This window comes from Bipolaris maydis, assembly GCF_028858645.1.
Source record: "Bipolaris maydis strain C4 unplaced genomic scaffold PSV08scaffold_14, whole genome shotgun sequence".
Lineage (NCBI taxonomy): Eukaryota > Fungi > Ascomycota > Dothideomycetes > Pleosporales > Pleosporaceae > Bipolaris > Bipolaris maydis.
This window is the reverse complement of record NW_027093870.1, coordinates 379,729-404,560: the sequence shown is the minus strand read 5'-3', so window position 1 is coordinate 404,560 and position 24,832 is coordinate 379,729. Positions and strand designations below refer to the sequence as shown.

The window sequence follows — 24,832 nt, the reverse complement described above, 5'->3', positions numbered from 1 at the left end:
GAAGGGCTAGGCGGTTGTCGTGCGTCATCTCCGCTGTCGGTGCACCCACCCCATCTTTTTTGCGCCGCCTATCGCCCCAGTCTGTGCCAAGTCATGCGACGGGCCTTTTCCGTATCTTTTGTCAAGCACCCAACACCACCCGCTATCAGCATGCCCTGTGTCATTCCATCGCCAAAAACGCACAAAGCCAAGATAACAGCAAAAAATAACTCGTTATTGTACATACACCCACGACCCGGGATGCTGGCGCCCGTCTAATGCAGGTACCGACCCATGCGTCACCTCTCTACTTACCCGACCCATTCACACAATCCTTGCACCCATACACATGCCTCTCGTAAAACCGTGAAATCTACCTCGCTCGTCTCCCCTGATCTCTCTACTTGGCCATGACATCCACATAACGGCCGCCCTTCTTCTTCTTTCCTGCTGCTGGTCCCTTCCTCGCTTGAGGCGCTCCCAGCAAATCGTCAATACTACTAGCGTTACTCATGCCTGTACCAGGCCGTGATGGCGGTCCTGACGCAGCACCAAAGCTGGGTCGTGCTAGCATAGGTGGTTTGGGCCCGGCAAGACCTTCTTCATCCGACTCAGCAATGCCCGGCGTCGATGCACGAGAGCCAGCACTGTGCAGCGGTGGTGGCAATGACGACGACCGCAGGTTCGATACCGGTGGACGCAATGCACCTGCAGCCGGAGGCCCAGCAGACGATGGAGGTGCGGGAGCAGCGCTTCCTGAAGCGCTCCGAGCTGCCCCAGGCGGGCCAGACCGTGGAGGCGGAGGTGTGGCAGCGGGCTTGGCCGTATCTGTTGCACCCGCCTTCTTGTTGACCCACTTTCCGAGATCGGTGTCGTAGACGAAGCTGCTCTCTTCTCCAAGCTTCGCTTTGATAGGTCCAGGCCCAGCGTTCGGGTCCTTCTTGAACCACCCAGAAAGCCACCCTCCCTTCTTCGCCGCTGCTGCCTCCTTGTCGCGTTTTGCGTCTTCCTCCGCAGCTTTGCGGAAGGCCTCGTCTGCTTTCCTGTCTGCCTCGGACTTGGAGCTACTGCCACCGCTGATTTTCAATGCAGAGGCACGAGCAGCCAGGTCATCGTCGTCGTCATCGTCCATGAAAGATTTCTTCTTCTTGGGTTGCTCCTCTTCCTCCTTGTCGTCCTCATCCGGGTTGTACGGCTGGTATGACGGAGGCTCATACGTGTTAGATGATCCCTGCCCCTGCTCGTCCGTCGCGGGTTGGGCGGGCTCGTCGAAGCTCGCTTGAGGCTGGTACCCGCCAAAGGCAGGAGAGGCAGCCAACCCTTCGACAGAAGACATAGGCATGTAAGGACTATTGTACGAGGCCTGACGAGGGCTGAAATCCTGACGCAGTGGGGAATAAGATTGAACCTTGGCTTGTGTACGTGCGCTTGGTGGGCTCAACTGGTTTTGCGTAGGGCTCAATATGCCTGAGGTTGGAGTCATAGGAGTGTACGAGTCTGACGCGGCTCGCATGCCAAAGCTGTCGTTTGACTCCATCGATGGTCGGCCCTGAGGCTCGTAACGAGATCGCTGTTGCTCCGAAGATGACCTTGGCGCATATGCATTTGACGGGGCGTACCTCGAGTTGGCTGGTGCTGCTGGTTGTGCAGGTATGCCGTAGCCGGACATGGCGCCATATAGGTCCGCGTTCGACTGCGATGGCGTGAGGGCTGGGCTGCCTCCAGCAATGTTAGCAAAAGGTCCAGATTCTGTACCAGCCGGCCTCCCCCCATCGGCTTCGTCGTCGCCTGCAATGAAACTGTTGAATTTTGAGAGCAGAGAGCTTCCAACCTTATCCATGCTAGGCTTGGAAATCCATGAAGACGAACCATCCTTAGGGGCTTGGGATAGGCGCTGGCTCAAGTCGTCTAGGGTAGTGATAAAGGCTGGGCTGTAGTATGGAGAAATCTGCGTTGTTGCCTTCATAATCGCCGCAATAGAGTCGCAGTATGCCTGTGCATCCGTCTTGTAACCATTTTCCGCCAGCTGATATGCGTGTGCTAGTTTGAAGTGTTGTAGGTGCGGTAGCACATACGGAACACTTGGTGATGACAACGACATGGCGAACTCGAACACTTCGGTCAGAAGTATCGGCTCAAGCTCAATGCCTGTTTCTAGAGGGTACTGGCGGTGGTCAGCGCCAATGAGCACAAGATCGGCCTGGACATCGTCGATGCCACCAATCTTGATCACTGAGCGGGCAAAGATGAAGCAAATGTGCGCAGCTTCGACTCGGCCATACTGAGCAAGCAATCTTCCAAGAGACAATAGGGCTGATGCATCACCCTCGCTGCGGTTATTCAAAATCAGCGCAATCGTCTCACGCCACTTGTCCAGGCCCTGGAGTGCATTTTGTGTAGCTCCGGCCCCATCTGCACTTATCATCTGAAAGCCGGCACGAGCTGACGCCGGTACCAATTCGTCAATGGCTTCCTCATGGTTACCAGCAAAGACTTCATACAACACGGCCAATGCCTGGTTATTGCGCCCGACATTTTTGACTTCTTTCCGGACAAATTCTTGAACAACCCGTTTCCATGTGTCCTTGTTGCCAGTCGAAGATAACAACATAGCATGACCCCATAGTCGCTGGTCAACAGCGTGCCAGACTGCCTTTTCGCGGTCACCTTGAATAAGCATATTTTGCAAGTTTTCGAGGGTCCGTGGGTCGGAAGGTTCTGCTTGGATAGTTGAGGTATTGGATCTTGAGCGCCCAACTATATCCACTCCGGTTGAATAGGAGCCATCGGCATCTGGGACTTCTTCTTTAACAGGGGAGAATATCTTCTTGATAGCGACCTCCGCAGGTGCACCTTCTAGTCGACCATCATGCTCAACAAGAATCTGCATGAGCTTCCATAGAAGTACTCTGTCTCCGAGGCGCTTGATGTCGTCTTCACTCATAGAATGCTCGAGTGCAGGCTCTTTGGACTGAGCATCTAACACTTCAATCTTGCGACCAAGCCATGCCAGTACGTCCTTCTTCTTGCTCTTTGCCTTGAGCGGCCCAGGGAACTTTGCGATATCTTCTGGCAGAGGTAGGACTTCCTTGATGCTCTGAAGACGAATCTCACCGGGGTTGGTCTTCATCATTGGCGCCGAACCACCGCCTCCGTATCGAGGAATCTGCTTTGGGAAGCTCGTTACCACAGTACCTCCCAGACCCCATGTGAAGATGGGATATCCCTTCCACCTCTCAAGTGGGTCAGCTGCCCGCTCATCTTCAGGTACAATGAAGTCGTAGTTGACCGATGCCTGCAGACGGCGGGGTATGACATTGACTGTGCTTGAAGTAGATTGGGATGGCCCATAAGTCATGGCTTGTGGTATTATGCCAAACATGGATCCCCCTAGCTCTGAGCTACTCACGTTACGAAGAGGCTGCTTCATAGTCGCTGTTGGAGACTGAGACTGAGAGCGTTGTGGAGCGGCTGTTTGCGCTGGCTGGTACCTGGGGACATAGTTGTCCCTTTTGCGCGGAGAGCCCACATTCGATGAAGGCGTACTGCGTGGAGGCGGAGTCTCGGATCTCCCAGACGTGGGTGGTCTCGAGCTCAGGGTTGAATCTTGTTCTCCAATCTCGGTAACCTCTCCTAATGGACTCCTGACTGGCGGACGTGGCGTACCATCGATTGACTGAGAAAGCTGGTGAGTTGGCGGGGCTTGAGGCTGAGGTTCAGACTCTTGCCCATGCTGTTGAGGCATGCTGTGGAAAGCTAGCGGGCTAGATGTGCGAGGCGCAAAAGGTTGGGATGGCGTTCGCGTCAAGTTGTTATGCGGCTCAGATGCATATCGAGCATGAGGTTGTCCCTGGGATGGAGGTGCAGGCGAGTAACGAGCATTTGCGACAGGTACGGCAGCAGGCGGGGCAGGAGAATACCGTGCATTACTTGCTGGTGCTGAAGGCGGTGGAGCGGGCGAGTATCTATTCGTGGGAGGTGCGGGCGCGGGCTGAGGCACAGGAAGACTGTTCGTCCGCGCTGGTACCGATGGTTGACTTGGGAACATGGGCAGCTGTTCAGGTTGCCTAAATGGAGGAGGCGTAGCAATATTGGCATTATTGGGGAGAAACTCGTTCCTCAGAGAGGACAATGACGGTGTGCGCTCTTTGGGTGGCATGTGCGGAGGTGGTGGTTGTACTGGAGGTTGAACAGGCACATTCGGCTGCGGAGTGTAGCGTCCCGACGGCCGCGGTTTGGAGGTCACAGGTAGCTCAGCAAAGAAGTCGCTCGAAGGTGATTTTGATGTTACAGCAGGTTTGGGTGGAGCTGCTGCTGCTGGCATTCCGCTTATTTGTGCCTGCATCGAGTGGCCTGAGGATGGTGGAGACAGGCTAGTCGTCGACATACTCGATGTAAGAGGAGGTGGCCGTGGAAGTCCACTATTAGAAGATACACTACTACTACGTGGAGGTGGAGGAGTAGGCTGTAAGGCTGGGACCGTTGCACGAGGAGCCGGTCGCTTTCGGGTGGTGACAATGTCTTCTGGTAGGTCGTAGGGCGAAGCATAACCACCTTTGGATTTATCAACAAAACTTTGCGCTGAACTCACTGGAGGAGGTCGGGATTGTTGCTGCTGTTGGTATGCCAAATTCCGCCCAAAGCCATCATAGGCCGGGGTGGCCGCAGGGCTTGACTGTGCTTGGGGGGCATATGGGCTCGCAGCAGGTACTGCCGCTGGCGTTGCAGATTGGGGCGCGTACCGGCTTGCAGTGCCTGACGGATGTGACTGTGTGGGCTGTCCTGCTGCCGCAGGGGGTTCATCTTCGAGAAAACCTTCGTCGTCACTCAATTCAATGACCGGTCCATCTTCCTTGTCAGGCAAGAAATCATCGTCCAAGTCCAGGTCCAAATCCCATTCGCTCTTCTCGGGGGCTTTCGTTTCTGCCTGTACTACATGCGCACCAGGGGTCTCATCTGTAGACTGCGCAGGTTCAATTTGTTGGCCCGCAATTGTACCAAAAAAGTCCTCTTGTTCTTCTTCTGTGTTACCCCAGTCGATGTCTGCGCCTGCGTTTCCACCCACAGTTGTGTTTCCAATAGACTCGTCTCCTACTGTTGTCCCAACAGCTTCTACCGCAGGTATTGGCAAAGCGGATTCCTGTGGTTGTCCATCAAGATCGAAGGCATCGTCGCCAGAGGTACCCCACTCATCCGCTTCGGTATCTGCTACCAGAGGTGCCTTTACACTTTCAGTCACAGCGTCCTCTAGAACAGTGCTTTCGCCTTGGTGCTCGTAATTCACTTCCGGATGCGCTTCGGGACTTGGTTCTTCGTCGGAGCTCTCTTCCTCACTGTCTTCCTCTTCCTCCTCCCCTTTATCTTTGTTTACTTCAGTTTCTGCCGGGGCAGTCTGTTCCTCGATGTTGAGCGCCTGCGTTGCGTTTACGAGATCCTTCTCAGGCCCACCTGCTCCGGATTCCTCCTGGGATTGTTGGACTGGTGGTTGTGATGCGCTCTGCTCTGCCTGAGCAACGATATCGCGAGCTGTAAATCCATCATTCGAATGTTTCTCAGCAGTTGCAGGCTTGATTGAAGGTGAAGGCGCAGTCGCTAGTGGTGCGGTTACAGCGGGTTGGGACGGAGCTTTGTCTTCATCTTCGTCATCGCTGTCTTCTTCCTCCGATTCCTCCTCCTCATCATCATCCTCTTCATCTTCCTCGTCCTCTCCTTCTCCCTCTTCTTCAGACAAAGATTCCGGCTTGGGCTGTGCTGGTGGTTTCGCGTTGGCTGGTGCGCTGGCTTCCTTTTCGCTTCGCAGCGCAGGGTTCCACGAAGCGGACGATGGGGTCAAAGGCGCGCCACCATAGGCATAAGAAAAGTTGGGGGCGTCTTCGTCCATTAGGCAATTACTAGGTAATGAATGGGGTATCTATAAGCGCTATAGCAGCTGTCAGTACTACAGTTGGTCTTTGGTAACTCGGATGCGGAGTCTTGACAGTGGAGCGCAGACGTCGGGTTCCGAAGATGCAATTGAGAAGATGCGCCTGCTAGAAGACGAGAAAGGGACACAGGGAGCTTGACAAAAGGAAGAAATGGGCCAGGCAAGGCTAGAAGCGAGGGCACGGGAGAAAAGTCGCGACGGGGAGTGTGTCGCGGAATGTACATAGGCCAGAGTGATCATCATCCCTTTGTAGTACGTCAGAGGCTCGCGGGACGTACCTCTATGGAAGCGGGAGAGCGCGAGGTCGGTGTGCCGCACAGTATCAAGGACACAGTTCTCGGCCAGAATGAAAGTGAGGATCAAATACTAGAGGCGAGTTCCTGCCGCATTGCATGCGATTCAGTCGATGTGCGTGCGAGTGTAATGTAGAGTAATCTGGACAGCTGTTCACGCCTTTGGACATTCGAAACGGCCCGCCGCTGCAACCCTGGCCTTAAGCCACCCTACGTACCTGCGCCACACTTGCTCTATCGTGCCGCGCCTCGTGCCAGATGCATGCACGACACTATTCACAATTACCATACCATACAACTCACACCGGATACTCCTATAAGTAACGACCAACCACCATACTCTATCACCATCGTCGAAACATTCGTCCGCGCCCGAAACAAGAAGTCTGAACGCCTGGGCGTCATATCCAGACACCCCCGAAACACCGCGGACCCCCGAAGGCAGCCACCATAGCCATAACCACTCCCCTCCCCCAGACCGACTGCGCATGAGGTTGCTAGAGAACACATCTTCCTCTCATACGCCATTGCGCCATTGTCGCCCTCCCATGAGCCATGGCTGCTCCACACCAGTACCACCAACCGAATGCGCCAGACGAGGACTCTGACCTTGAACTAGACTTGGAGGAGTTGGACCCTCTGGCATCTCGCTCACAGGCAGCCGCCACGCCGCCGCCACGTAATTCCAAAGACAAGAGGAGGCCATACCATGAGCTAGGCGCAAGGATACCGCTGAGGAACTTGAGAGTAGGCAGACTACGAGCAAGTAAGAAGAAGCAGGAGGCTGAAGAGGACGACTTGAGGGGCCTATTAGACGACGATGAAGGGCCAAAGAGGGACTCGGCTGGTAGCTATGGTCAGTCTGGGGAGGACGACTCACCCTTACTACCAGCGCAGCGGACTGCCCAAAGACACCAACCGCCAAAAAGTACCATGTCAAGATTAGGGTCGAGCATGCGAATACCGAGCTTCCTTTCGCGACATAGCAGCGCTGCTATAAAACTCGATGAGGATGGCGAGGAAGATGCGGAAGAGGAGCATGATCCAACCACGCAGCGGACCATTTCTGTCGGCCAGCTTCAAACTTCAAGGTTCCCGGCAAATGCGGTTTCGAATGCAAAGTACACACCCTGGAGTTTTCTTCCACGTACTTTGTACAACGAGTTCTCCTTCTTTATCAACATGTATTTCTTGCTGATTGCGCTGTCGCAAGTCATACCCGTATTGCGAATTGGCTACCTTTCGACCTACGTCGCCCCACTAGCCTTTGTCATAACCATAACTTTGGGAAAAGAGGCCATGGATGATATCGCCCGACGGCGAAGAGATGCAGAAGCTAACTCCGAGGGCTACACAGTACTGAAGTTTGAGGAGAACAGTAAAGGAACTGGCGTTGCCCCAGGCAGAAGTTCGCAAAGGCAGAAGCGTCTGAAGAAACAGAACAGGAATGAAGGCCGCTTTTCAGAGATTGAAGATGAGGAACAGCGGCTCTCAGGCAAGGGACTGGCAACCTGCACTTACTGGGAGGTTACAAAACCTTCTAGGAGCCTCAAAGTCGGCGATGTGGTCAAACTTGGAAAGGACCAAAGAGTACCTGCTGACATGGTGCTTCTGAAGAGCCATTCCACCGATATTAGCGCTGCTACCCCAGCTGGCGCAAATGCACAAAGCCCATTGGTCCCGTTGATCGATAGTGAGGAGCCTATGGATACTGCAAAGGCCGACAACGTCGCAACGAGCGGGTCTTCAGGTGAAGCCTTTATCAGAACCGATCAACTGGATGGTGAAACTGATTGGAAATTACGCCTTACTTCTCCACTGACACAGAACCTGGATGTTGGAGAATATACGCGACTTCGAGTTGTCGCTGGTAAACCAGACAAAAAGGTCAATGAATTTTATGGGACTGTGGAGCTTCTGCCCAAGAGCCAACGGCACTACGATCCCCACGACAGTGAGCAACCTTCCTCATCTGAAGAGGCACAGTCAGCTCCTCTTAGTATTGATAACACCATTTGGGCGAACACGGTCGTGGCGTCGAGCTGCAGTCTTCTTGCAGTAGTGGTATATACTGGGCCCCAGACGCGCCAGGCGCTTTCGACTTCGCCTTCAAGATCCAAAACAGGTCTACTGGAACTGGAGATCAACTCGCTCACCAAATGGCTATGCATCTTTACTCTCTCGCTGTCCTTCATCCTCGTAGCGCTCGCACGGTTTCAAGAAATCCAAGGTCGGCAATGGTGGGCTTCTATGCTACGATTTCTCATTCTGTTCTCGACCATTGTCCCTGTGGGTTTGCGTGTCAATCTTGACATGGGAAAGTCAGTGTATGCATGGTTTATCCATCACGACGAAAGCATCAAAGGAACGATTGTCCGCACTAGTACCATTCCTGAAGATTTGGGTCGGATAGAATATCTATTGAGCGATAAAACAGGAACGCTGACACAAAACGGTACAGCATCCAGGCCCCTATAATATGACACGACTAACAGACTACAGAGATGATTATGAAAAAGATTCATGTAGGCACCGTCTCTTATGCAAACGAGGCCATGGACGAGGTATCCTCGTATGTGCGCCAGTGTTTCACACCGCCCGCTGGAGAAACCCCCTCACTCGTCACACCGTCATCCGCTTACATTGCGCCTCTTACTTCTGCCACACGTACCCGCAGGGAAATTGGGTCACGAGTGCGCGACGTTGTGCTGGCGCTAGCGCTCTGCCATAATGTAACACCAACGACAGAGGAAGAGAATGGTGAAGAAGTGACTACCTACCAAGCATCATCTCCGGACGAAATCGCCATTGTACGTTGGACCGAGGCCGTTGGCTTAAAGCTCCTGTCCCGAGACCGCGAGTCCATGACTCTCCTTTCATGTGATAGCGGAAAACAAGTCGTCAAAGTCCGCATCTTGAATGTTTTTCCATTCACATCGGAAGGCAAGCGCATGGGTATTGTCGTGCAGTTCTATCATGGACCTGCATCTTCGCCGATTGACGAGGATGGGGAGATTTGGTTTTACCAAAAAGGCGCAGATACCGTCATGACGTCGATTGTCGCCGCCAACGACTGGTTAGATGAAGAGACGGCAAACATGGCCCGTGAGGGACTCCGCACTCTAGTTGTGGGCCGCAAAAGGCTATCGTCTCAAACATACCAGGAGTTCACCACCAAGTACGCGCAGGCCTCTCTTGCCCTCAGCAACCGTGACGCTTCCGTTGCTGGTGTTGTTAAAGAATACCTCGAGCATGACCTAGAACTCCTTGGCGTCACAGGTGTCGAGGACAAACTACAAAAGGATGTCAAGCCTTCTCTCGAGCTCCTTCGCAACGCGGGTATCAAGATCTGGATGTTGACTGGTGACAAGGTCGAGACGGCGCGTTGCGTAGCCGTCAGCTCTAAACTGGTAGCACGTGGGCAATACGTGCACACAATTGCCAAGCTGAAACGCAAAGACCTTGCATCCTCGTCTCTCGACTTTCTCCGTGGGAAGCTCGATTCCTGTCTGCTTATTGACGGCGAATCGCTTGCGCTCTTTCTGCAGCATTTTCGCCAGGAATTCATAAGCGTTGCTGTACAACTTCCCACTGTTGTCGCATGCCGATGCTCTCCCACACAGAAAGCAGACGTCGCGCGCCTGATTCGGGAGTTCACCAAGAAGCGGGTATGCTGCATCGGCGACGGCGGCAACGACGTATCCATGATCCAAGCTGCCGACGTTGGTGTTGGTATTGTGGGCAAAGAAGGTCGCCAGGCCTCCCTCGCTGCCGACTTTTCGATTGAACAATTCTGTTACCTTGTCAAACTGCTCGTCTGGCACGGCCGCAACTCATACAAACGCTCTGCCAAACTCTCTCAGTTTGTCATTCATCGCGGGCTGATCATTTCCATCTGCCAAACGGTCTTTTCGATTGCCAGCAGTTTTGAGCCCAATGCTTTGTACAAGGACTGGCTCTTGGTCGGCTATTCGACCATCTACACAATGATGCCGGTCTTTTCCCTTGTCCTGGACCGCGATGTGGACGAGAGCGTCGCGAATCTGTATCCCGAGTTGTATGCCGAACTCAAGACAGGCCGGTCGCTATCGTACAAGTCGTTCTTCATCTGGGTCGCTGTGTCCATCTACCAAGGCTCCATTATTCAGGGGTGCAGCCAGCTTCTTATTGGTGTGGGACACGCGACAGACGCAGGCGAGACTGCGGATCCGACATTTCTTAAGATGGTGTCTGTTTCCTTCTCGGTGCTTATTGTCAATGAATTGATCATGGTGGCCATGGAAGTCACAACGTGGCATTGGATCATGATTGCGAGCATTGTGGGAACAGCAGGTATCTACTTTGGCTCTGTGCCGTTTCTGGACGAGTATTTTGATCTCGCGTACGTGGGCAGCATGGCGTTTTGGTGGAGATTTGCGGTCATTGCAGCAATCAGTTTGTTACCACCATATGCAGTCAAGCTGCTGAGAAGGACGTTGAAGCCACCTAGTTACCGCAAGGTGCAAGGTGTTTAAGGGGGAAAAGGCATGCAGGCATGTTGTTTTTTGCATAGCGGTAGTGTTTTGTTTAATCCAGAAAGGGAATAGTTTTCTGTCCCTCATTCCAAGTCCTAGCTTTCCGCAATCATTCTACTCAAAAGGCTTGCACATAGGTGTTGCATAGCCAAGTCCCGTAAAGTATGTACTGTCTGACGTTGGCGGGGCGTGCACGGCTCAAAGCACAAGTGCAAGTGGGGCAGCCCAGTTTGCCAGATTGAGTTGAGCCATGCAGAAAACGCACGCGTCCAGCGTTGGAGACAAGATGAAGACAAATGTACCCTCACGCCCAATCCACGCCGTCGTCGCCTCCACATTGCCATCGCATCGCGCGTCTCCACGCCAATCCGGCTACACCGACTACGCGCTGGGCCGATGCGCTGAACAAGCAAAGACGACGCTCAATCCCAAATCTTGGATGACTTCGACACGACGGTCGCAATCGTTGCTTCGTCGTAGCCACCACCCCCTCTCCGTTGGCCGGCGCCTGTGCCTCTTGTCCAGATGGCCATGATACCAGATGCGTACGTAAGGAAGGTTCGCGCCGAGTCGATGAGTGGGCGCCTCAATCCCGCACATGGCACTGCTCGTATCCAGCGCCATCTGATGTGGATGGTCTGCGTCAGTGCATCGCTACTCAGCACACGACACTTGCTCGTAGAGCGCAACATGCACTATCCGCAGCGCCTCTACTTTAACCAGCTAGCTGTCACGAGCTTACTGGCCCTGCGACCGTTTTTTGGCTGGGGAATCATCCAGCGGCCGTTTCGTCGAAAGCTGCGGCCGTGGAGGTCGAGGAACAGGGGAACGACGCTCATCACTGCCTCCGTGTGCTTCATGTATCTGTCCACCATGTGTCTGCTGCAGGCCATCTTGCATTTTTATAATCTCCCCGTCTTGGCCATGATTACAGTAAGACTTCACACACACATACACCTGGACGAATTGGTCCCCACCAGCAAAAAATGACTGACGCCAAAGTAGCCCATAGCCTTGTTTGCTGAAGACGTGGTGCGTCGTGCTCTCCGCTCGGTTTCTGTCACGTATGCAGACATGGTTCCCACGTGTGTACTCTTGCTAGCGAGCGTTGGTCTTTTGTTGACAGAATATCGGATCACTGTGCCCGGCCTGGTAACGGGCATCTTGGCCATGGTGTTTGCGGGAGTGGCACGGGGCCTCTGGAAGACTGCCGTTATGCATCAACCAGACGTCCTTGCCAACAATGTGAATCTGGCGAGCTTGCATGTCATCGCAGGAGCGCTAGTAGGCGCACTGTCGGCAGTAATCTTTGGTATGAACGGCCACATTTTCGCCTTTGGAGCCGGAAACGGGCTGCTCCTCAGCGTCAACGCCGTGTCTACCGCCATGGCGATGAAGCTGGGAAAGTCAATGGTGCTGCCTGTCGATGACGAAGTAGCCAGCACGTTTCTCCATGCTATTGATGCCCCAGTATATCAAATCTATGACGCTTTTACTCTTGCTGTTTTCGCTGGCATTACAGGATGCTATTCGACGCTCCTGACCCGCCGCTCATACGCGAACATATACCAGTTTTGCTGCTTTTGGCTTGCCATAACGTGCATTGGCAGCTGGGCGTGGTCTCGTGTGCCCCCTGCTCGACTGCCCAATACCCGGTTCGCATACAACACATATGGGCGCATGAGATCGTCTTCAGTGTCTTTAAGCTTACCGACCAAGCCACTTTTGAAGCATCTCCTCGGCATCAGCATCGCCTCTCTATGGATCGCATATGGCATTCTGAATTTCACAGAACGACCAGAGCCACGCATGCCCGTCGCCCTCGATCGAAACTACGTTCCCCCAATCCCCGTGGAAATAGTAATAAGCATGTACAAAGAACCCCTCGACGGCATCGCCACTCTCCTCCGCAACCTCAAACGCATCCCCGCCCTCTCCGACGCTCCAGTAACAATCTACCTCAAAGACAGCAGCGCCTCCCCTTCGCACATCCAATCCCAGCTCGGCGCAAGCCAAGTCGTACCCTTGGCCAACATCGGCCGCGAAGGCGAAACCTACCTCAACCACATTCTCCGCCGCTGGGACACGCTCGCGCAGCAAACCCTCTTCCTGCAAGCCGAAATCCACAACCCGCGCGAATTCTACACACGAATCACAAACTACTTTCTCCGCGCCCGCACCGGTTACCTAGACCTCGCATGGGTCGGCACGCTCTGCAACTGCCACTCGTGCTCCGACCGCCTCTTCTGGTCCGACGACATGCAATTCATCCCGCAGACGTACGCCAACATCTACGGCACCAACGCCGTGTGCGACCATGTGCTGCTTAGTTACAAAGGCCAGTTTGCGGTTTCCGCAGCGCGCATTCGCGGCGTGGATAGGAGTTTGTACGAGAATATGTGGAGTGCGCTCGTGGATGAGAGGAGCTGGGCCCATCAACAGAGTTTCCTAAAGGGCAGGCCCGATCAGATGAGTGCGCCTGATTTCGGGTATACGGTGGAGCGGGTGTGGAGTTTGGTGTTTCAGTGCTCGCGAGTCGATGTGGCGTGGAAGTGTGCGAGTATGGTTAGTAGGTGGAGGATTGGTGGTGGGGATGTGGGCGATTGTCAGTGTTTTGATGAGTAGTTGAAGACGGGTTTCGTTTCGAGAGATGAATCGTAACAATCCATTGTTTGTTCAATCAGATATGTCTCTTTTTTTCTCTCTTCGTCTTTCTAAGGATTCATCTCTAAGTAAAGATGTTTGTGGGGTCTTTTGGAGAGTACGAGCATGTTGCATTGTAGTGTCTTGGCATCCTAAATTCAACCCCCTCATTGGCTCTTTTTTTTCTCTCTGCACGACACAGTCACTTACTTGGACTTTCCTTTCACTACAATTCCCTCCTCCCTTGCCTTTCTTCTTCTTCTTCTTCTTTGCTTCACCACTCAAAATCCATACCCACGCCAGCACAAATGACTTGCCCACACGAACCTCCCCAAACCTACGAAGCAACCCACGTCCACGCCGTCTACGAAGAAATCGCCGAGCACTTTTCTTCAACACGGTATAAGGTCCGTTCTATCCTTCCACTCCCGTCTTCCTTGCTTCCTTTCTCCTATTTTATTCCCTATAACGTGAGAAAAGGGAAGCAAAAGCAAAAGCAAAAATATTCGATAATTGTATCCGTTCAACATCCTCTCTCTCTCTCTCTTCCTCACCCGAAAAAAAATCAAAGAAATATTTCAAATGTTGATCAATTCATTTGATGGATATATATTGCGAGTACCAGAGTTTGTTGCTAATACGACTGTACACAGCCCTGGCCGATTGTAGATCGGTTCCTACGCGAACAGCGCGACGGTGCGATTGGGGCGGATGTAGGGTGTGGCAATGGCAAGTATCTTGGTGTCAATGATAGGGTGTGGATTGTGGGAAGTGATCGGTAAGTTTCTTCTTCCTCTTCTTCTTCTTCTTCCTTCTTTCCGTCCTTCCTATTCTGTCCGAGAAAAAAAGAACATGACTCCCAGTTGCTATGTACATTGTTTGTTTGGGGTATATTGCTTTTTCACTTTTCAGGTTGGGATTTGTTGAAAAAGGACGCTCCCTGGTTTTTGTTTGTTCTACACTGTTCTAAATCTCACATCAACTGCTCTAGATCTACGAATTTGGTCAAGATTGCAAGACGGCACGAACCGCACGATGTAGTCGTGGCGGATAACCTGGCTCTCCCGCATCCCGAGGGCATTTTCGACTTTGCCATATCCATTGCCGTTGTGCATCACTTGTCTACTCCAGAGCGGAGAGTAGAGGCCGTCAAGAGTGTTTTGGATCTCCTGCAACCGGCGTCGACGTCAGGTCACGAGGACTCTAGCCATGGAAATGGAGCTGCTAACACGAGCACAACCGGAGGAAAGGCACTCATCTACGTATGGGCACTTGAGCAGAAAGACAGCCGGCGCGGTTGGGATGAAGGCCACGAGCAGGATGTCATGGTGCCATGGGTGCTGAAGCAGAAGAAGGAGAAGGACGCAAAGCGGAAAAAGAACAAGGACAATGTGACGCAAGAGAAGGGGAGCGAAGAGAAGGACAAGACGGCCGAAGGAGACAAGACGTTTTTGAGGTATTATCATTTATATCGCAAAGGCGAGCTTGAAAGCGATATTGAGCAGGCGGGCGGAGTTGTGCTCGAGTCGGGATATGAAAAGGACAACTGGTGGGCCATTGCGCGACGCAGGTGAGGGTTCTCCGGAGAAGCAATATGAAACCATTAGGTGCTGGTCAGTGTCACAGGCAGAGCGTGGCTGCTCTCAGTCAGCGGGAACAACTGGTAGTAGAAGCCCAGGGCTCCAGCTACCAAGATGAGGTAGTATGCTACAGTCCATGCGATGCCCTTTCCCTGATACGCAGGTGCGGTCCTCGAATCACCATGGTCCTTTTTGGCGACGTCTGGAGGGCCGATGGGCACACCAGCCTCGATACCAACGCGACCCCAGAAGCGCGGCAATCCCATCCAATTGCAAAAGGCGTGGGCCAATACGCACGAGTAAACATTGCCGGTGCGCACAAAGACAAAGGCGGCGAAAAAGCCGAAGAGCGAGGTGTAGGTGAACTGGAACAGGGAGCGGGCGATTGCCAAGGCGAGTGGGACGTGGGCGTGGGTGATGCGGAACTCGTACAGGTGGTGGACGTGGGCGATGCCAAAGTAGAGTGGGGTCAGGAAGACCATCTGCTTGCCGGAGAAGCGGGCTAGGACGTGGAGGGGCACGATGAGGGAACGCCAAACTAGCTCTTCGCTGACGGGTCCCTGGTGATGTTAGGCGGGCTGAGGGGTCATGTACGGTACACTGTGGGGACGTACAACTACAAAGTTCCTGTACCCGATCCAGCTGCTCAATGACTGGTGCAGGCCATTCAGCTGTATCCAGCCTCGCCAATCACCGTCGACTATGCCATTCTCGAACAAAGGGCCTGCAAAGAGAATGACGACTAGGAGCATGGTGCGGATGGTGTCCATGGGCGACACAGGCCACAGGCCGAGGAGGGTGAGGATCTGCGAGATGGCGACATCATGGCGGTGGAGCACGACCAGTGTGGTGAGGGTGCACAGCAGGGTGGAAAAGGTCACGGCGCGGACTCTGGCGCGGATGGACGAGGGAGCATCGCGCGAGAGGGAAGCGGAGGGTCTGGTGGCGGAGGAGAGGTAGAAGGGGATTACGTAGATGAAGACATAGGCAGCCTGGAGGCAGACGCGTCAGTGGTATGTATATTTTTAGTGCGGGAGCAGTGTGCGGCGTGTGCAGGCGGCAGTGGTGGTGGTGGTGGTGGTGGTGGTGGTGGGTGGGCGAGGATGAAACATACCGACAGAAGCGCTGCAGCACTGGCGGAGAGGACGGGCGGCTGGACTGGCGACGGGTTAGAGGCGAGGGGCATGTTTCGACACGTTTGCAGAGCTGGAGACGAAGGACAGGCAGGCAGACGGGGGGCCGGGGCAGGCGTCAAGAAAAGCGCATGGCAAAGACAAAGGGAGGCTCACAGGCCAATGGATCGCCACTTACCGCCCTTGACGTGTCGTTGGTAGACGGCCTGGAGGGCGCTGAAACCCTCGCGCCAGCGTGTGGGTGGTGGTGGTGGTGGCATGGCACGCTGGGGAGCGCTGCGACGAAAAAGAAGGCGCCGAACAGCAGCAGCGCGCCAACGGTCAAACACGCTATCGCCCCCTGCGAACAGGCAGATGGGTGTCGTGTGTGTGCGAGCCGTACTTATATGGCCTGGCAATCGTCCCCCCGCGCTGTCGCAATATCGCGAGAGCGGTTGAACCGGTTCGTTGTTCTCGCCAGCCACTGTTGGTTTATCGATAATCAGCCAATCCTCGCCTCGACTCCACTCGACTCCATTCCCACACACCGGCCGGCCCGACGACTCGACTGGGACTGGCTCGACTGACTGGCAGCCTCTCGCCCTCTGGCCTGGATCCATCCGCTTGAAACCCCCGGCGCGTCCCTCCCCCTGCAGCGCCCTCCCGTCCGTCGTCACTGGCTGCGTCGGCTGTAATTACAATCATTTCGCCCGCCGACTCGCCTTGTCGCGTTGCGCCTTTGCCCGCCCACACCTGGAGAGCCTGCCCGGACGAGGGTTCCTGGAGAGCATCGGGGCGGCCAGCAGACTGCGCGTCCAGCCTCACGTCGTATCGTCGCCAGTGCATACAGGCCAAACCGTCGACGGCTGGTGCTGGGCCGTGTGCTGCTCTGCTGCTCTGCTGCTGCTGCTTGTGCACGCGTCAAGTACTTGTGCCTGTGCCTGTGCCTGTGCCTGTCTGTGCCTGAGCCTGACCGCCTGCACCTGCACTTGCACCGGCTACTGGGCGGAGCTGCTGCCAACTGGATCCCACTGCAGCCCGCGAACCTGCATCTGCATATCCAGCCACGAACCCTCTTTAGGCCGAGCTGCTGCCAACCTGTCAACGTCCGTCCTTCCCTTGCTTCTGTTCCGCTTCCTCTTCTCCGCCCACCGTCGCTCGCTTTCCTCTCCCTCTCCTTCTCCCTCTCTCCCTCTCCTCCAACCGCCCACTATCTTTAATCGCCTACGGGCCGCCACTCTTTTCGTCCTTTGACATGTTCTAGCTTTTCAGTCGCTCTTTTGCACCCCTTCACATACAATCTTTTACCCCCTGCGCCGTTTTATCCTTAATGCCCCGTTTCGACTTTTTCGCAAGCCTGCATCCCACAGCCTTGGACGTCCGACCCACCCACCCAGCACCCACGCCTGCACCAACACCAGCACCCCCAACAACAAAAACAACATCAACAAGAACATCAACACCACCACCACCACCACCACCACCACCACCACCGCGACAGCTGCCTGCGCAGCAGCATGTCCTCATCAAACCAACGCGCCAAAACGCCCACCGCATTAACTCTTCCACAAGGCCCCCGGTTCTCGCCCCCGAAATCACCATCAAAGGATTCCTCCCCCGTCCGGAGACCGCTTCACGAACGCTCAAACTCGCAGGCCAATCAGCACTCGAGTCCCACCATCCGCCTAGTGCAGGACACTCCCGATGACATCTATCAAAAGTACCCAGTCCCCAGCGAACCTTCGCAGATTCTATCTCCCCCTCATCATGCACCGGGTTATGGGTTTGAGCGACCCGAGAGGCCAGGGTCTCGCGTTTCATCTAACAGCCAGGTAGCCAGTGTCGTTGCAAAGTTCGAGGCCAGCCGAGTGCAGACACCACAGCCAATCGTGTCACGGAAAAAGGCCGTCAGGCACTCGGCCGCAACTAGCACGTCAGAGGAAGACACTTTTGTATCCTCTGCCTTTACCCCTTCATCCGTAAGATTCTCGCAGGACAGCACTGCCCCATCGTCACCCCCACCAGAGTTTGACGATGGCGACACCCTCGACGTACTTCAAGAGGAACCGCGCAGCCAGAGGCCAACCATCCGCGCTGTCCCTCCCTCCTCTTCTGGTGGTGATTCGTTCGAGAGTCGCAACCGTGCATTGACCCCAAAGGCCTCTGCTGCATCCTTTGCCTCAACCATCCTCGCCGCCCGCCCATCTTCTTCTGGCCATGGTGGAAACACGTCGCGTCTCAGTATCGGGCCCTCGCTACCACAAGGCGACGAACCAGCCCCGTCTCCCGAGTCTCAAGCAGGGCGTTCTGCATTCACTAGTGACACTGACAATCGACAACATGTATTGAAGCCTCAACAAAGCACAGATTCGATAACGTTTTCTGATATTTCGTCCACTAGCATCGAGCCAACTACATCACCAGTTTCTCATGAAGCCAGCACGGTCTCTTTTGCGAGCGGTGTTCGAATCAACTACCCCATTGCACGCGTGCCCTCGTCCAGCACACTGCGGGCTGAGTCCCAGAACCAAGCCAGCATCGTGTCCCGGATGCAGGACCGCTCGTCGCTACACCAATGGAGTTCCCAACTGTCGACTATCCCCTCGGCATCCGAGCGCGACTCGCGCTCAATCGCCCGGGGCTCGCGCTCATTTGGGGCCAGGTCGCATTCACAGGAGAGCTATAGCGCCAGTGGCCGGACAAACATTCCACGACGGAGAGGACAGACGGTCTCGAGCGCGCAATCATCTCTAGACAATGCATCATCCGAAGCACACTCTGAGTACTCGGCAGTGCCTCAAGCCCTCTTCTCGCCGGCCTCGAAGAGCTCCCTCGATGATAACAACAGCGAACACCTCGACACAATCTCGCCATTGCCTTCATCGGTTCCATTGCGCGTGAAGAACTCGGGCTATCTGCGCAAGGCCAACAGCGTCGAGAGCATGTCCATGGACGAGACGTCTCGGCCCGTTTCTGCTCAATCTAGCGTGTCCATTTTCCTCGCCAACAACATTCCTGCATGGGCAAGAGCCTACTACCAGAAGGGCGAGCGAATCTCAGGAGGTGCCCCGGAATCAGAGTATGCGGAAAGTGTAGTGCAGGAAATGTCACAGAGTGGACGCTCACACACGCCCTCTGAGAGCAATTACCCGCCCAACATTTACCGCCCACGAAACCGTCCACGGCACCGAGCTGCTTCGTTCGCTGACACCGTCTCCCTTGCCGACGACGCTCAATCCATTGATGGTGCAACCAACCCAGCTGGTGCCCGTATGTACCAGATCAGGCAATACTCGACACCACATCTCCGCACCGATCGCCGAGGAGACACGCGATACAGTGCGTGGAACGCACCGTCCCTCGACGCCGATGTTCATGTTACGCTGCTTGGACGCCAGAACCGACAAATCCTGCTCTTCTGTCTAGGATTTATCTGCCCTCTGTGTAAGTCTCTCCCATTCGATTCAAGTCCAATACTATCAGTGAAGAAATGTACTAATTAGAACAACAGCATGGATTGTTGCCTCGTTCCTCCCCCTGCCTCTTAACCCGAATCAAATGGCTACTGCTTCTACTTCCAGTCAGGCCGATCTGGAACAGCAGTTTGCCCAGACCGTGGGCCCGGTGGACGACAAAGCCTTCCAAAAAGCAACCTGGTGGCGCAACCTGAATCGCGTCATGTCTGGAGTCGGCACGCTCCTGATTGGTGTCATCATTGCGTTGGCCATTCTCGCATCACGCATGACTTGAGTGACTCCCACTTGAGCATTTCCACCATGTATTTTCGCCAACAATCTGTCGGCAACAAAAGCTCTTGACCTAGGGGCCGCTACCAGCGACCCTGTTGGTCGTGTACATGTGCCGTTGCACGAGATATCCCCCTTCTACATAACGAACCGCCTTACGAACATATCATGCCATCACACACGTTAATGTTTTTTTCTTGGTCGCGTCACTCGACACAAAACGCTCTGCTCGACATTTCCTTTGGTGTCGCCTTGAGCTGGCTGTCTGGTACCTGGACAGTGTCTGGTGTTGTTGTTTTTTTCTTTTATTTTGTTGTATCTGCTCTACCTTCTTCAGTTTGGGAAGCGTATCGTGCGCGGCATTCTAGCGGTTTAGCGGGCGTTGCTCCTGTTTTCGGCTTGTTTGTGCTCTCCGTGAGCGTATTACCCATTTGTATTATCATCTGTCTGGCATTGCTGCCATGACACAATACCATTACCATTACCCTTGTATTCTCTATCTGTCATTGTACCCATTGCCTTTTTACCCACCACCTGTGTATCCTTTTTGGGAAGGGTTAATTGATGTGAGACGAGGAGATGCCCATTTCTGGTGGCTGTAAATCTGCTGTAGGGCCTTATCCGTGCGCTGGTCCCCTAATCAAAAATTAATGCAATGGTGCGAGCTTGAAGAAGCGCACAACGTCTGTTCGTGTCGGATTGATCGACGACATGTCAATCGCGATGAGTGACATCAAGGTGCGGCAGCTAGTGATTGTTTACCTGCGTGAATCATGTCAAGGCGATAGATACCAGGTTCAAGCCAGGAGGCAGCATTGGCGAGAAGAGTAGCGTTGCGGGAAAGACCTTGATGGAAATGAAGTTGACAGTCGCCCAGGGGAGGCTCTAGAATGTCCGCGCTGTTCAGAAAACGACACCCGTTGCACTGGCGCACGCCTTGTCGGGACCTTGACTCGCTTTTGCCATGTGCCGAGGGCCTGAGCGCAACTTCTGAGAGTCTGCGGAATGGTTACATCATGTCCCGTGACGAGGCTGCTTCGCCTTGAATCCGTGGCGGTGGCTCAGTCGATGAGTCTTTGCAAGTCACAGCCATGCCTTGCCCAAGATGGACATTTGGATGCGCCGAGACAGCGTAGCCAGACCCTCGCAAGGTTCACTCAGGATGAGTCGAAATAGCGCCCGCCGCACTAGTCCTAATCAAGTAGCGGGGCTAAATGATGTCGCTCTGTACAAAATAGTTACGCCTCTTCACAGTCTCTGCAGAACCACACAATCAGCTCGACAACTGCGCGCTTCTATACCTTGCCTTACTCTCCAACCATAAACCTTCCCCCCCTTAAAACCTTTGCAAACGCCCTACACCGAGAAATTAGCAATCATGGCTGTCCGCGCGCAATTCGAAAACTCCAACGAAGTTGGTGTCTTTTCTACCCTCACAAACGCATATGCGATTGTCGCAGTCGGCGCGAGCGAGAACTTTTACAGGTGCGCACTTCTTGCGACAAAAAAAATCCGCCAAAAAAACAGTGATACTGACGGTGGCAAAACAGTGTCTTCGAAGCCGAACTTCAGGATGTCATTCCCATTTGCCATGCCACCATCGCCGGAACCAGAATAGTCGGCAGATTGACAGCTGGGTACGTGGATTAGGGGGGGGGGGGGGGGGGGGGGGGGGGGGTTTGAAGCATGTTGCAGAATATGAGGAACTTTGCGACTAACATTTGTATAGCAACAAGAAAGGCCTCCTTGTCCCCACCACCACCACCGACCAAGAACTCCAGCACCTGCGAAATTCCATACCCGATGAAGTCAAAATTCAAAGGATAGAAGAGCGCTTGTCCGCCCTTGGCAACGTAATATGTTGCAACGACCACGTCGCCCTCGTCCACCCGGACATTGAGCGTGAGACTGAAGAGATAATAGCAGATGTGTTGGGCGTTGAGGTTTTCAGGCAAACCATTGCTGACAACGTGCTCACCGGAAGCTACATGGCGCTGAGCAACCAGGGTGGTATTGTCCATCCCAAGACCAGTATCCAAGACCAGGATGAGCTGTCAAGTTTGCTCCAGGTTCCGCTGGTCGCAGGCAGTGTGAACCGCGGTAGCGCTGTTGTCGGTGCTGGAATGGTCGTCAACGACTGGATGGCCGTTACTGGTAAGTGCATATATTACAAAAAGAGTGAATGAAATAGGCTAACATGATGCGCAGGTCTCGATACTACCGCTACTGAGCTTTCAGTTGTCGAATCCGTTTTCAGGCTCGGCGAGGGCAATGGCCCTGCCAACATCAACACTACCCACAAGGACGCCATGGTCGAGTCCTTTTACTAAAGGAACACTTTGGGATACAAACAAGTGTATGTTGACTATGTATCATTTCAGTAGTCCATTAATAGACGCCTAGCAACGTCTCGAGCACTGGGGTACTGGATAAAAGCACCCGAGTTGTACAAAAAAAACGCCGAGGATAGAGAGCATTATTGCATTTGTAAAAAAACAACAAGGGCAATAACGGAGATATTGGCGCCGAGAGATGTTTGAGCAACGGTTGCCATGCTAGGATAGGGTAGTGTCTGGATGATACCTTCGTACAGTAGATACTGTATAGGATCGAGACAGTAGAGAGAGCGTTTTAAAAGCAAAATTCCTTTGGAATCAGAATCGATATATGTCGTGCACATGAAGGTCTCGAAACATTCGTCAATTGATTTATGTGACTTGTGATTAGCTAGATAGATGTAATTATCTTCACCTGCGATCTGGATGGTGACAAGGCTGAAGGCGGTAGAGCCATCTGCCAGCGCCAAGATATCATCGTCCAAGAACGTCACTTTGCGACCAGCCAAGCTCACCCATCTACACAAACACGGTTACCTATGTCGAAATCTCCAGACCCTTTCACGATCAATCCTCGACGCTTTATGTCCTAGGCCTTATAACGCCTCAGCTGCAGTCCTTCAAGCTGCTTTCAACAACCTCCAGTTTGGCCACATTCGGGCCATGTCCGCCTCCAACTCTACAGCGCTCACAAAGCGCAACGCGTCCGATGCCCTCATGCCCCCTCCTCCTGCACCGAAGCGTATCAAGCGTCCGTCTGTGGTTCTCGACGAAGATACATATGTCTCTGCAATCTCGCACATCATCCGCCGTGACTTCTTTCCCGGGTTGGCAGAAGCAGATGCACAACGCGAGTACCTCAACGCTGTCGAGAGCAAGAACCGGGCATGGATACGGGAGGCGGGAAAAAAGCTTACACAAGTCATGACGCCTGTGCCGAGCGGGCAGCGGAAAATGGCAGCAAGGACAAGGTTCGAGAAGGCGAGTGGATCTGGGGATAAGACACCGAGCGTATGGGGTGCAGATACACCCGTTACCGTGGCAGAGAGTGAAACGGAAGAAGCCGGCCAAGACCTAGGAAAGTTGGACCACGTGGATTTGAATATGAGCCTGGGGGCTTTCCAAGCAAAATACACAAGCGAAGACCAGGAGAGCTTCAGTCAGATTGTCGACAAGCAAAACAAGGCCAGATTCGAGAAGAATGTGTGGTTACGACAGGGCAACATGTACGCAAGTAAACAGCGTATAGCCCAACAGAAAGTCATAGAAGCAAGAGCCGCAGAATCGAAAGGCAAAGAATTGGTCCTCAGCACACGACCCAGCCAAGACCTCGACGAGCGACCAGCGGCACCAACCGGACACAGACATACAGCCATCAACAGTCTGATGTTTGGCCCCGAAAGCGTAGAACATTGGGCACCTACGCGCGCTCAAGTCGCAGAAAGCAAGTCCCTCGCGCCACCGAAGCGAGTCGTATACAACAACACGCGCCTCCCCATCCCCGACACCGAACAACCCCAAAGACCCTCCAGTCCCACCCTCTCTGCCGTCCGCGATGCCATCGCTGGGCGCCCGCGCCTCAACCCCAGCGAAGGAGGCTACACGGGTAGCGAGACCCCGCGCGTAAACGGTTACGCCTTCGTCGACGCGCACCCACCCTCTGACGACGATGACGAAGCAGATGCCCCCACCGACCTCCTCGAACGCTACGGTCTCAACACCAATACCAAAGCTACACCCTTCACCATGCATGAATCTTCCTCCCGCGAAAAGATGCTACATAGAATGGTGGATAAAATTAATGCGAATCGCACATCCTCTTCTTCTTCTTCTTCTCAATCCAACAACAATAATAAATTATCGTCGTCGTCAATAGGATCGGGTCTCGGTATCTTTACCTCGCAAACTCCTAGGTTCAAAGGTTCTTCTTCTACGCCTGGTGCGGCTATGGCAGGTCAGACACCTGGTAGAAAGGGCAAAGCGGATCTTACGCCTGCGGCACAAAGGCTGTTTGAGAGGGTGGGTGGGGCCACCCCTAAACATACTACTAGTAGTACAATGGGATTTGGAGGGAGGGAGGGCAGGGAGTGGACGCCTACGCCGAGGGTTAAGAGGAGGAAGGTATGATGGAGAAGGTGATTTGTGCGAAGTGCTCGTGTAGATTATAGATGGTTTTGATACCCACTTTTTTTTTCCTTAGATGAATACGTAATGGTGTAGCATTTTGGTCATATGGTGATTGCGTTGGTGTGTAGATGAATGAATTGATCAGAGGTCTTACCTCACGCTGGGTTACGCTACGAATTAGAGCTACATACTTAATTCCTTCTCCCTTTTTTTAGACCCCCACAGTTTGCAACCTTAATGACAAAGCAGAATGGAGATAGAAAAGGTGCTTGTGGTATGTCTTTTTTTTTCAACCCACAGTTAGAAAATTAGAGGGCATCTCAATTATACAACCCTCGTCCTTTTCCCACGCCCCCCCCCCCCCCCAAAAAAAAAAAAGTGATGCCCAACCACACACACAAGCACACACACACTCTCTCTAGATACGCAAACAGACACAAGAGAAGAAGAAAAAGAAGCACCAAACGTATATATACTTATTCCCCCCCCCCCCCCTAACATCCAACGCTATTTCCAATGCTACCTGTCTCCCCACCTCCGCTTTTACTGCGTAGAACCAACAGTTACAAGCCAAAAGGA

General features: G+C 53.7%; 7 protein-coding genes across 7 annotated transcripts; 5 read left to right on the top strand and 2 right to left on the bottom strand.

The window, feature by feature from the left end:
* Positions 1–194: 194 nt before the first annotated feature.
* On the bottom strand, positions 195–5,860 carry PSV08DRAFT_412000 (Sec23-binding domain of Sec16-domain-containing protein; the record flags this gene model as incomplete). Its single annotated transcript, XM_014225080.1, has 3 exons — positions 195–3,274; positions 3,646–3,735; positions 4,571–5,860. 3 exons carry the CDS (start codon positions 5,858–5,860, stop codon positions 380–382), a joined length of 4,275 nt encoding a protein of 1,424 aa, XP_014080555.1. The 3' UTR covers positions 195–379.
* Positions 5,861–6,750: 890 nt separating this feature from the next.
* Positions 6,751–14,926, top strand: PSV08DRAFT_373896 (phospholipid-translocating p-type atpase; the record flags this gene model as incomplete). The annotated part of the gene is made up of 8 exons (XM_066093283.1): positions 6,751–8,484; positions 8,518–8,650; positions 8,698–10,694; positions 11,328–11,642; positions 11,715–12,021; positions 12,052–13,274; positions 14,006–14,130; positions 14,344–14,926. The coding sequence occupies 8 exons, from the start codon at positions 6,751–6,753 to the stop codon at positions 14,924–14,926; spliced, it is 6,417 nt and encodes a 2,138-aa protein (XP_065948193.1).
* A 14-nt stretch (positions 14,927–14,940) lies between these two features.
* Positions 14,941–16,144, bottom strand: PSV08DRAFT_14227 (uncharacterized protein). Its single transcript, XM_014225076.3, has 3 exons — positions 16,047–16,144; positions 15,547–15,924; positions 14,941–15,492 (listed from the first exon to the last, which is right to left on the bottom strand). The coding sequence occupies exons 1-3, from the start codon at positions 16,116–16,118 to the stop codon at positions 14,956–14,958; spliced, it is 987 nt and encodes a 328-aa protein (XP_014080551.2). The 5' UTR covers positions 16,119–16,144; the 3' UTR covers positions 14,941–14,955.
* Positions 16,145–17,561: 1,417 nt separating this feature from the next.
* PSV08DRAFT_187828 (uncharacterized protein) lies at positions 17,562–19,794 on the top strand (the record flags this gene model as incomplete). Its single annotated transcript, XM_014225075.2, has 2 exons — positions 17,562–19,488; positions 19,556–19,794. The coding sequence occupies 2 exons, from the start codon at positions 17,562–17,564 to the stop codon at positions 19,792–19,794; spliced, it is 2,166 nt and encodes a 721-aa protein (XP_014080550.1).
* PSV08DRAFT_328242 (uncharacterized protein) lies at positions 19,638–20,280 on the top strand. Its single transcript, XM_066092734.1, has one exon. It carries the CDS (start codon positions 19,959–19,961, stop codon positions 20,253–20,255), a length of 297 nt encoding a protein of 98 aa, XP_065948192.1. The 5' UTR covers positions 19,638–19,958; the 3' UTR covers positions 20,256–20,280.
* Positions 20,281–21,040: 760 nt separating this feature from the next.
* PSV08DRAFT_328233 (uncharacterized protein) lies at positions 21,041–22,464 on the top strand. Its single transcript, XM_014225074.2, has 4 exons — positions 21,041–21,275; positions 21,341–21,427; positions 21,520–21,944; positions 21,999–22,464. The coding sequence occupies exons 1-4, from the start codon at positions 21,169–21,171 to the stop codon at positions 22,118–22,120; spliced, it is 741 nt and encodes a 246-aa protein (XP_014080549.1). The 5' UTR covers positions 21,041–21,168; the 3' UTR covers positions 22,121–22,464.
* Positions 22,465–22,789: 325 nt separating this feature from the next.
* On the top strand, positions 22,790–24,436 carry PSV08DRAFT_229509 (nuclear protein DGCR14; the record flags this gene model as incomplete). Its single annotated transcript, XM_014225073.2, has 1 exon — positions 22,790–24,436. The coding sequence occupies one exon, from the start codon at positions 22,790–22,792 to the stop codon at positions 24,251–24,253; it is 1,464 nt and encodes a 487-aa protein (XP_014080548.1). The 3' UTR covers positions 24,254–24,436.
* Between the last annotated feature and the right edge of the window lie 396 nt (positions 24,437–24,832).